Raw genomic sequence first — 11,645 nt, forward strand, 5'->3', positions numbered from 1 at the left:
TGTCAAGCATGCTCAGAGATGGTGGGCTTCAACTCACATCTGAAATATATAAAAAGTTTACAATATGTTACTAAGGTAAATGCAGCTCGCTTCATTTCCGTATAAAAAACGCTGACTAATTTTTTTTACTCGTTCTACAAAATGTTTTGTCGTAGGTTTACGGATTGACATGTGATCCACATAAATTTATTATAAACTTTATTTTTATTTAATTAAATTAGTAGAAATAATATTTTTATAAGCCCATCTCTTAAAATAAGTTATATTCATGATTTCATAATTTATAATTTTTTAAATACAAGTTTGTTGAAAATAGAAATAACTTTGAATTATACTGAAACACAAACGAGAGAGTTACTTTGCATGTACTAAACACAAGTGAGCGAGCTACTTTTAGATGACTGAAGAAGAAACATAATATAAGCAAGTAGGAAATACACATATGTTGTGCTAGTTTGGCTGGATTTTAGAAATTTTGGTTAACATTTTTTTAACTCTTATCAGTATATTTAAATAACATAATTAACATTTATATAATTAACTAATATAAATATAAATAAACTTAATCTTGTTAAAAATATTTAATAAAAATATTTTTAAAGATTCATATATAAATTATATTTTTTAAGTTGAAAAAAGACAAAATTATTTAATTTTTAAAATATTAAGATTAAATTAAAACAAAATAAAAATATAGACGAAATTGAAACTAATACACACTTAGTGCCAAGTCACACTATTATTACCACGTGATACATATGTCAATTTTTTTAAAATAATAAAATAATAAAAAATAAAAATATTTAAAAAATATTTAAAAAATTCAAAAAAAAATCTGACATGTAACATCTCAAAACCTAACTGAGACAAAATAAAAAATAAAAAACTTATTTGAAAAAAGTTATAAAAATTAATGACCATCTATTTAATTAAATCTTTAAAAAACAATTAAGCCCAGGTACGAAGGTTTTTTTGACGTTATGAATTTTTGGCTCGACTTTATATGGGTCAAGATAAAGGAGTTTCCTTTTTTTTTATCTGAATTTTTTTCTTTAATTTCTATAATATGTGAAAGGATCAACATATTCTTATTATACTTAGCTATATTATAAATTATATAATTCAAAAATATTTTGTTAATATTTCAAATTATAAATTCTATAACATAGTCTTAAATATGAAGTATTATAACTTAGATACGCAGACAATATATTATATATTATGGAAATGAAAGAAAAAAAATTATAGAATACATAAATAAAAACCCTAAAATCAAAAGGCATAACGAACCATGAATAAAATTGGGGAGTGGTGACATTCATTCATCATCTATTCGTATTCAGCTAAACAAACAAATTGCAATCAATATATGTTATCCAATTAAATTTAAAATTTGATTTTTATAATTTGAATCTTATCAAATACATATCTGTAAACAACACGTTACAGAAACTAATCAGTACTCGGTAGGATACGTAGTGTGAGAGGTGTAGGTGGTGTGATCAGAGGAACTAGGAGGAGATCTGGGAGGTGAAGAGAGATAAGGTTTTGGTGGTATTTGCAACACCTCCAAGCTTCCTTCCATCATATCTACCACTCTACTCATTGCTGGCCTCTTTGATGGCTCTGTCTGAATACACCACAAGCTCACAATAATCAACTTTCGTATCATTTTTCTATCACTTTCACTTTTTATGCTTCCCAGTCTACCCTCCTCATTCAGCTCAAGACGTTTGTAAACCCACTGTGGAAAATATACTTCGCTTGAACCTTCACCTTCAACATTCTTATTCATCTTTGCCCCCACCATTTCCAAAACCACCATCCCATAGCTATATACATCAGATTTATGAGAGACTACTCCAAAATTTCTAGAAAATACCTCAGGAGCAATATATCCTATAGTCCCCCTAGTTCCCAATAAGGACACAATACTTTCCTTTTTCTGACATATCTTAGCCAGTCCAAAGTCTGAAATCTTGGGACAGAAATCCTCATCAATCAATATATTGTGAGGCTTTATATCAAAATGCAAGATTTTAGTATTGCATCCTCTGTGTAAATACTCTAGTCCTCGAGCAATTCCAATCGCAATATTGTAGATGGTTTTGCAGGTTAATCGAAGACTAAGCTTAAGTGGATCCTTGTCTTCATATAAGAACTTCTCTAGAGATCCATTAGGCATGTATTTATATATGAGAGCTCTTTTAGAACCTTCCTGACAGAATCCTAGTAAACTAACAATGTTAACGTGAGAAGTGAGACTGATGCTGGCAACCTCGTTGATGAATTCCTCACCGTTACCTTTGGAGTCGCTTAAGATTTTCACTGCCACGAGGCTTCCATCGTTTAACTTGCCCTTGTAGACGCTACCATAGCCTCCTTCACCCAATTTGTTTCTGAAGGAGTTGGTGGCCTTCTTTATCTCTGAATAACTGTATCTTTTGGCTGCAAGATGACCGTGGGTGTTCAGAAACATCTCAATGATCTGGTGGGTGGGGTTTCTCTTGTTGTAATAGCGTCTTCTAATGTACCAACCACCCAAAACTATAACTCCGAGTGCTCCACTCACGCATGCAACTGCACAGTTTATACATAACAGTTTAGAAAAATAAAGTATACTGTTATTTTTACAACCGACTATACACACTTTACATTTATTATTTTACTTTTTTTTTCTTTATAAATACAAAAAAAAAATCTTTTTTAATGACCAAAATATATTGTAAAATGCATCTAAATGTAAAAAACCATTTTTCAAATATTTATGGACACCAAAAGTAGCATTAACAGTTAATATACACTTAAGGAAAAATTGATAAATTTATATGTTCTATGATGTGATAAGAAGAGAGATATAGAAGGAAAAATAAAGTATGTAATAAGTATATAGATAAAATCAGGTTTATAGGTTATATTATAGGACCATGATATTTTAACAACTTTTTTTAACAATTTTCTAACAACGAATGATGTGTCATTATTTTATTGGTTCGTATATTTGAAACGGACCAATCACATGTTACCACATAAGTTATTGTTAAAAAGTTGTCAAAAATAATTGTTAAAGAGAGATTTTCCTATATTATATGATGTGATAAGAAGAGAGATAAGAAGAAAGATATATGTAATGTAGATAAAATGAATGTGTATACATGCACGGTTACTTCTTCTGTATCCATTTGATTAAAAGAAAAAATATTTTTCACTGGTTAAAAATAACATGTGTATAAATTAATTTATAGAAAAATAAAATTTTCAACTTATAATTGAATTACTAAATTAGTTTAAGACAATAAATTTCTCAGTAATTTATATTTGGTTTCATAATACTTGTATTCTGTAAATTGTGGAAACGGCAAGAAAAGATGTAATATGAAATTCTTTTGCTGTATATTTTTTCAATAGTTTTGTTTTATTACTTTACACTAAATCTAATTTTTTAGAGACTAAAAAAAATAGTTGTTGTAATAAAAAATGGTCAAAAATACTAAATTAAAAAAAGAAGCAATTATTTAAGTTTTTTTAATATATGTTTTTAGAACCTATTCCTATTTACAATAGTTTAACTATTGCTCACTTGACAATAGGACGAAAATAAACACTGTATACAATATTATTAGTTAAGGGTCGAACGAAGAGATTTAATACATACCTGCTATCACTATAAGACGAGTTTTTGTTGATTTCTTTCCTGAAAAATTACAAAAATATGCAAATATTTCTTAGTTAGCACAGCAACATAATCAGATAAGAAAACAAATTATTCTATAGAATAAACGGGGAATTAATTAACATTTAAATGATAAAAATAAAATTAAATATAAAAAAAATTAGAAAATAAGGTTACAAAAAGAATTTTTTTTTTACCACAACGTTTATGTGTAATTGATTCGTTTCAAATGCTCTTCTAAAAAATAAATTCAAATTAGTCAATAAAATAATAACACGTGATCCATTATTAAAAAATTATTATGAAAGTTGTTAACATAATCCTTAAAAAAATGTGACTTGTATGTCTTTTAAAAAAGTTTGAAATTAGCAAAAAGAACTTATTTAAACACTACATACCAAGTCAAACGAGGTTTTGAGATAAGACAGGATAAAATAAAAACTAGTTCAAATGCCTGACAAACATATCTTACGTAGTGAATCTAAAACAAACAGAATTATATATAAATTTTGTGACATTAAAATAGTTATTTAAAGAATTATTTAATGTTTTTACATATCAAAACATTTGCAAATCTTCTTAAAATAAATCAAATCTCAAAAGCATCTTATTCTAAAATACTGTAAAATTATTGCATTTTTTAGTATTAAACATCATTATTATAAGTCGACGAGACTCCAGCACAGCGACGGTGGTAGAATAGATTTTAATGTTAAAGGATCATGTTTGATAGATTTTTGTATCATGTAACAGAGGGAACGAACCTTGGTCACAGTAAAACATTCCGGTGTTGTCAACTCGACATTGGCCTCCATTAGCATACAGACACCTAGAACAGTTCTGAGATAATTCTATTCCAATTTCGATTTCATGAGTTACGTACTTGAAAGGGTCGTTGGGATCAAGATCCACAAACTGCACGTCGAAGCTTGTAGGAAGCTGAACCATTGTACATCCTTTGAGGTGACTGTAGCTGGAAGAAGGGTCGGTGTCCACCAGTGAATATAGTGTTTCGTTTCTGCAAATTGCTGAGTTAGAAACAGAGTTGTTTGGTGGAGCACTGAGGGCGGGTCTACATTTGAGTACGTCTACGTAATGATTTAAACGAGAAGTCTTAGCCAAGGGTGAGCTGACTGTGAAAGTATAGTTGTGGTTGAAGGTTTCACAACTTCGTTGTAGCAAAAAGTCGCGGAGTTCATCGTCTTTGACGGTGATCTTAAACTGCTCGAGCTTCACAATACCAAACCATTTATTGCTGTTTTTAATGGTTTTTTGGGCCCCTGGTTCGTGGTCATCACAGCCATGTATCACCAACATGCCACAGTCTCGGTGACGTATGTCGGTGAAAGGAAAACTGATGTTGCCGAGATCGCCGCAGTTAATCACGGAAGGACAGCTACCACCCAATACCCCTTGTACAAGGCATGCAAACAAAACGACTCCAGACACATGAAGTGCAGCCATCTTTGGGTTGGTTATTTCTGGAGAGTGCTACAGTAGTCTCTTGATTGGGATCAACCTAAGTCTTATTGTAATGGCCTCCTCAAAGAAAGTGCGTGAAGAACAGAGGAAACAGAGGTCACCACGGAAATGTCAGCAACCGACAAGAAAAGGAAAACGACCAAACAGTGTTGTTGTTATTTTCCACCGCACTGACTTTGACATGCAGCCGTTTCTGACTGAGTCAACATGCAACAATATTATTATTACATTGAACCTAAGATCAAACCAGTTCAAAAGTCTATTTTTGTCGAGTCTCTGCGGCGCAAACTCACGTAGTTACTGTATAACTTCCGGTAAATCACTGCTACAGTTACAATTATTGCTCTATTTTAGAAAGTAAGACACAAAGAAGCAGAATAGTGTGTTATAAATTTGAAATACTGTAACATTTACTTCATCTTATGTAGTATCCTAGCCTACAAGTCACAAATTACAATGTCTCACTTGATAAATGGATGGGAGAAGTGGAAGGAGAAGACAATACAGGTTTAGGTGGAATTTGCAATAACTCTACTTTGCTTTCTAGCATTTCCAACACTTTACTTATGGCAGGTCGGGCTGAAGGATGAGTTTGTATGCACCATAAGCCCACAATTGCCATCTTTCTTACCAGTTTTTCATCACTTATATTTCGCATGTTTTGCAAGCCAAGTTCTTGCTTTGATTCAATACGATTGTATATCCAATCGGGAAAGTAAATTTCGCTTGAGGGGTCTAGCCCATTTATAGTGTTCTTCTTTCCTCCAATCATTTCTAAGATCATCATTCCATAACTGTAAACATCTGATTTATGCGATACTACACCAAAATTTCTAGAAAAAACTTCTGGAGCAATATAGCCTGCTGTTCCTCTAGCACCAAATATTGACACCACACTTTCTTTTCGGGAGCAAATTTTTGCCAGACCAAAATCTGAAATCTTGGGATTGAAATTCTCATCCAACAGAATGTTATGAGGTTTGATGTCAAAGTGTAAAATTCTAGTATTGCAGCCTTTATGCAAGTATTCTAGTCCTCTAGCAACACCAATTGCAATATGATACAACATTTGATTGTCCAATTGATGATGTGTGATTAGAGCATTTTCTTGACAGATAAGTTTTTCAAGTGATCCATTGCACATAAACTCATAAACCAAAGCTCGTTTAGAACCATCGCAACAGAACCCCAAAAGCGTGACAATGTTAATATGAGAAGTTCTGCTAATACTAGCAACTTCATTGATGAATTCTTCTCCGTCATCTTTTAATTCGTTTAGGATCTTCACAGCAACGTAACGTCCATCCTGTAATTTTCCCTTGTATACACTACCGAATCCTCCTTGGCCTAGTTTGTTTCTGAAACAGTTGGTCACTTTCTTTATCTCAGAATAACCATACCTCTTAGTCTGAAGGGCTCCATGTTTTTTCAGAAAGACCTCAATCCGTTGATTGGTTGGATTTTGCTTCTTCCTTCTTGTATAGTAGATCTTGACCATCGCTATCAGTAAAACAACTGTAACAGCTGGAGAGGTTTTTCGTATCAGAAAGATTGTTTAAAAAGAATTAGAAAGAAATCCTATACAGAGAAACAGAATGATTTCGGTTATATTTAAGACTGAAGAATTTAAAGTAAGCAATGACTAATTAATGATTTCAATGCAAGCCAATCCATCTAAGATACAAAAGAAGCCTAAACTCAGTATAGATTGGCAGCTAATTTTGATATTATGGCTGCTTCAAAGATCAGTTTGCTAATGGTGTTCAGCTTTTAGTAATCAAGAACAATGAAGAGCTAGAATAATGCTAAAGTTTTCTAATGCCTAACTACTGCTGCTGAGTTGAAGACTTTGGACATTGGAGTGCAGGGCTTAGGCCAATCACGGTCGTAAGCAAGTCGGGGAAATCTGGATAAGGATAGAGATTGAATTTTTTGTTCCAGGATGCATAAAAGAGATAGATAAAAGACCAAGTTAAAAGGAAACGAAAAACTGATTGGATTATACACTTTGATAAGGAAGCAATGTGAACAGAAAAATAATCCAATTCCTACTTTTTTTTGTAATAATAATATTAAATATAATACTATAAACGATCCTTAATTATGACACTAACTGGTTAAACTTTAAGATATGACTTGTACCATTGTTAACTATTTAGCATTTTATACGAAGACAGAAGAGAATAGTCTACCATTACAACAAACTAACACATATATTAAGAAGCCCCAAATTACTTTTGTAAAGTTATAAAGAGTGAGCACATTTATTTAATAAGTGGTGTGTTAGTAAACGAAAACACTAAACTATGTTTCCAAAAGTAAATTATTTTAATTAATAAATAAATAATAACAAAAAAACCATAATGAAAGAAATTTCTCAAATTCTAATTTAGACCAATTAAAAGGAAAATTAATCTATATGCATTACCTGATGCGAGTCCCAGTACCATTTTCGTAACCCAGCTTCTGCTCCCTGCAGATGTTAGAATATGGTTAATAACTATTTTTGTTAGAATTCTTTGAAACAAAATCAATCGTTAAAATTAGCCTTCGAAAAAGAACACAAATACAGAGCAACCGTATATGTTCTAATTTTACTTAGTTTAGCATATCATCTACCTTTCGCTAATTCAAGGTATCTGGTAATTTTATATTTCTGATAGAGTGTACTGTATATGTAGGTGGTAAAAATGTAAAGTATTTCTGAATACCTGTGGCGCAATAGAATTTTCCTTCATTGTCAAGTAAACATCGTCCTTTTCCATCACCAAGACACCTTTCACATTCATTCGATAACTGAACTTCAATAGCAGTAGTACTGATTACAAATTGAAAGGGGTCGTCAGTAGGACTTGCTTCTACAGCAAGCTGAACGGTTGAGCATGGTGCTAAAGAGCTGGGCCACTGGAAACCCGGAGGAGTTAGTATATTTGGATTGCCATAGAAGATGTTGTACTCAGAACAGTTTGAATATTTATGAAAATCCTTGGAAAGGGAGGGTTTCAGGGACTGACTGCATCTGAAGATGGTGATATTGTATTTGTTGACGAAAGAAGCTAAAGGAGAGGAGTGAGGAAGAGTAAAATTCTTGCTGAACGCTTTGCAATTTTTGTTTCGCAAATAACGTTCTTGTTCATCATCTGAGATCAATATTGTACGAGGTTCTACCCTTAGAACAGAGTACGAGGTTGATGTGGAGGTGCCTAGTTTGATAGTTTTGGGAGAGGAAGGAGGAAGTTGTTGACAGCCATGTATAACCAATAAGCCGCAGTGTTGTTGCTCGGTGGTTGTGAAAGGAAACCGAATGCGCCCAAGAAATCCACAGTCCGAATATGGTGGACACGTTCCATTCTGAGCTGAAACAATCAGAAAAAGCTGTGACAAAAATACTATTAGCCATTTCAAAACAAGAACCCAGGCCATTATTTCAATTTGCAAAATAAATATGGTAGAATTTCTTAAAAACATTAAACGCATTCAATGCATCAAACATGAGAAAATCCCCTTTTCTAAGTGCAGGTAGTGACGAACTTCAAGAGTTTATAATTAAGAACACCATGCCCTAATAAGTTGTGTTGCATGTTGTTTTTCGAAGTGTCCACGAGTTATCATCATTTTTGAAGTAATTGAGACGCAGTTGACTTCGAAAATGACGGCAGAAAAATAGTTTTATATAAATTGTGATTTACTTTCTTATAAATACTACTTTATGTTTTATTAAGTAATAAAAACGAGAAAAATCAGTGAAACAATAGTGATTGGGGCTGTCGTGAAGTAAGTCACCCCTCACAGAATTCCACGTAATCAATCCAACAAAGCTCTTGGACCAATTTAGGATAGATTTATTAAATAGAATCTGATTAGATAGGCTGCTGCTTGTTTATATCAACAAAAAATTCAAACTTTAGGTAATTGGTATATGTATGATTTTCTAGGATGCTTACTATCCCCATCTTCCTATGTGACTTTTATGAGAAATCTATTTGTGCCTTTTATAAGACATGTTTTTAAATTGTTTCTTATATTAATTTTGTTCATTAAATATATATTTTAACAACTTTATATTTTTGTAATTAATAATTATCAAATACTATGGATGTTTAATATAATAAACTAATTCTTTCCTATTAAAATGGAAAACTATAAAATTTACACTTTCATTAATATTAATAAACATTAAACATCAATAAAACAAATCAGTTCAATCGCTCTACGATTATATTCACAAAATCGAAATTTTAATCAGTCGGATAAGCTCAATTCATAAAATAAATAAGTATTTTTTTTATGTTCATATACAAGAAAAAATATTGACACAATGAATCTCACATGCAATTACATTACTAAAACACCAATAACTAAATAAGTATAAACTAAAATTTATGATAATTGAATGCGGATACCACTTCGTTCACATTTTTCTCGTATATAGTTTGTTTATATAAATTCACAAAGTATAGTTTTATTTTTTATTTATTTATAGTTTATAATATGTGACCTAAAAATCTTGCAGCATGTATTATGTTTCTATTAAGGTCATATGAATTATCAACTTCAGATAATTTTTGACATCATATGCATTATTACGTGAAAACAATTCTACTACTACAAATATGTTATTTTGGCCAAAATTTCTCTTAATTTTAGAACAAAATTTATAAACCCATAAGAATACTCGAAAATAAAAGAAGTTTATCAAAACTTAGAAAAGAACAACATTGAATATTTTAGAAAAGAAAATCATTATCTTTCTTGACTAATACCGATTTGCAGGTTTGATATTTTGCTGAGCATTTGTTAATGGCTGTCGTTTAGCCTAAATGTAGAACTGATTGCTACAAAACGCGTTGAATAGATATTTAGACAAAGTGAGAAGAAATTTAAAGCTGTTGAATAGAACATGGACAAGTAGATGAAAGGGAATTGAAAATGAGATACAGCCTTTTAAACGCCTCTCTTTGTAGCCATGATCATCAGCATGAAGTGAAGTCGGGTGCGCACATGTTTTGAAAACATTGTGTTAAAGTTTAATAATGATGTGTCAGAAATTAATTTCAGTGGTGTCAAATTATTTTTAAAAAGTATTATTACGACGAAAAAAAATTCACAAAGTATATTGAATTTTGGACGTGCAATTTAATTTCACTTTTAAGTGGTTTGAGGAACTTATGACGTGCAATCTATATCCCTAATTCTCTACTTTGGGTTTAGAATTTATTTTTTAGATTGATGATTATTTTGTTTTACTTAATTGTATTAGGATTTGTTATATTATTTGACAAATTTGTTTTATATGACGTATTTATTTATTTTAAATTGTTATAAAATCTTTCAATATTTATACGAAATAAACAATTTTATTTATTGATTAACATTTGTATTATATTTTTTATTAAAATAAATCTTATTCTTAATATATAAGATTTTCACAAATTATAACATATTTTTCTAGGTTTTAAAGACAGGACTTATCTAAATTCTACTATTATCACACAATTCAAGTCTTCTAGTGACAAGACTTATGTTTTTAATTGATGAGCGATAAAACTTAAATATTTAAAAGATAAGATTTATTTTAAATTAAGTTGATTCTACCTATTAATATACACGTGACATGTAAGAATATATATATAATATTAAAGTTTCGAAAATCATCTAATTGAATAATTTTTAAAAATTAGAATACTTAATTGCAACAAATATCAGAAATTATTTAATTGATAAAGTCACTTTATCCTTTAATAGAAAGACTAAAAAGTAAAAATTTCGAAAAAAAAAAACATATATGAAATTTTGTAGTAAATACTGAAATTTTTCTTTTTAAAAAATAACTATAATATTATATATAATCTCATAATAGATGGAAAATAGTTTTAAGATGGAGGGTAAAAGCTAAACAATTCAATTACAGACAATTGGTTTTATTTAAGAATATTTTATTTATAACTTATTTTATACATTTATTTCAATATTTAAAATGAGTTGATCCAATCTATTTATTTATTATGTTAAAATCAAGCCTAATTAATGGTTGACTATTTATTAATCTATTGTTGTTCAAAAAAGTTTATGTAGATTATTTGAGTTGTATTTATCTTACTTCACATTAAAAAAAAACAGTTATTAACCCGACCTCACTTGAAATCATGGTGAGATGAGTTAACTCATAAATTTGAATCTACTTTTACACTTCTAATAATTTTATCTAAAAGTGTTTATCCTTGTAAAAATAAAATTGTGCGGAGGAAGGAAACAATGTTGCTTTGGAAAAACAAAAATGAAGTCTACAAAACTGCCAAAATTGTTATAATAAGCAAAAACAACAACACAAAAAGTAGTCGTCAATTTAAGAAGTAAAACTAAATAAAAATATTTATAGTTGGATTTTGTACAAAAAAAAACTATCAACTTTTGTAAGAAAACTATAAAATTCTTATATTAAGCCAAACACACAACACACAGGTACTCATAAATTTATTAGCGAAACTAA

At 30.2% G+C, this 11,645-nt stretch overlaps 2 protein-coding genes across 2 annotated transcripts; both read right to left on the reverse strand.

Moving 5' to 3' along the window:
• Positions 1–1,372: 1,372 nt before the first annotated feature.
• Positions 1,373–5,289, reverse strand: LOC108324808 (LEAF RUST 10 DISEASE-RESISTANCE LOCUS RECEPTOR-LIKE PROTEIN KINASE-like 2.1). The gene is made up of 3 exons (XM_052874208.1): positions 4,438–5,289; positions 3,656–3,694; positions 1,373–2,580 (listed from the first exon to the last, which is right to left on the reverse strand). Exons 1-3 carry the CDS (start codon positions 5,135–5,137, stop codon positions 1,457–1,459), a joined length of 1,863 nt encoding a protein of 620 aa, XP_052730168.1. The 5' UTR covers positions 5,138–5,289; the 3' UTR covers positions 1,373–1,456.
• A 179-nt stretch (positions 5,290–5,468) lies between these two features.
• LOC108324807 (LEAF RUST 10 DISEASE-RESISTANCE LOCUS RECEPTOR-LIKE PROTEIN KINASE-like 2.1) lies at positions 5,469–8,721 on the reverse strand. Its single transcript, XM_017557735.2, has 3 exons — positions 7,867–8,721; positions 7,584–7,628; positions 5,469–6,679 (listed from the first exon to the last, which is right to left on the reverse strand). Exons 1-3 carry the CDS (start codon positions 8,630–8,632, stop codon positions 5,607–5,609), a joined length of 1,884 nt encoding a protein of 627 aa, XP_017413224.2. The 5' UTR covers positions 8,633–8,721; the 3' UTR covers positions 5,469–5,606.
• Between the last annotated feature and the right edge of the window lie 2,924 nt (positions 8,722–11,645).

This window comes from Vigna angularis, chromosome 3 (genome assembly GCF_016808095.1).
Source record: "Vigna angularis cultivar LongXiaoDou No.4 chromosome 3, ASM1680809v1, whole genome shotgun sequence".
NCBI lineage: Eukaryota > Viridiplantae > Streptophyta > Magnoliopsida > Fabales > Fabaceae > Vigna > Vigna angularis.

Excerpts from the sequence above, each read along its gene's own strand:
- LOC108324807 (XM_017557735.2), bottom strand. The coding sequence starts at position 8,632 with ATGCGTTTAATGTTTTTAAGAAATTCTACCATATTTATTTTGCAAATT. Across the intron at positions 7,629-7,866 it reads AAAATTCTATTGCGCCACAG|GGAGCAGAAGCTGGGTTACG; the intron begins GTATTCAGAAAT and ends TAACATCTGCAG. Across the intron at positions 6,680-7,583 it reads GGTACTGGGACTCGCATCAG|CTGTTACAGTTGTTTTACTG; the intron begins GTAATGCATATA and ends AAACCTCTCCAG.
- LOC108324808 (XM_052874208.1), bottom strand. The coding sequence starts at position 5,137 with ATGGCTGCACTTCATGTGTCTGGAGTCGTTTTGTTTGCATGCCTTGTA. Across the intron at positions 3,695-4,437 it reads AATGTTTTACTGTGACCAAG|GAAAGAAATCAACAAAAACT; the intron begins GTTCGTTCCCTC and ends GTAATTTTTCAG. Across the intron at positions 2,581-3,655 it reads TCGTCTTATAGTGATAGCAG|TTGCATGCGTGAGTGGAGCA; the intron begins GTATGTATTAAA and ends TAAACTGTGCAG.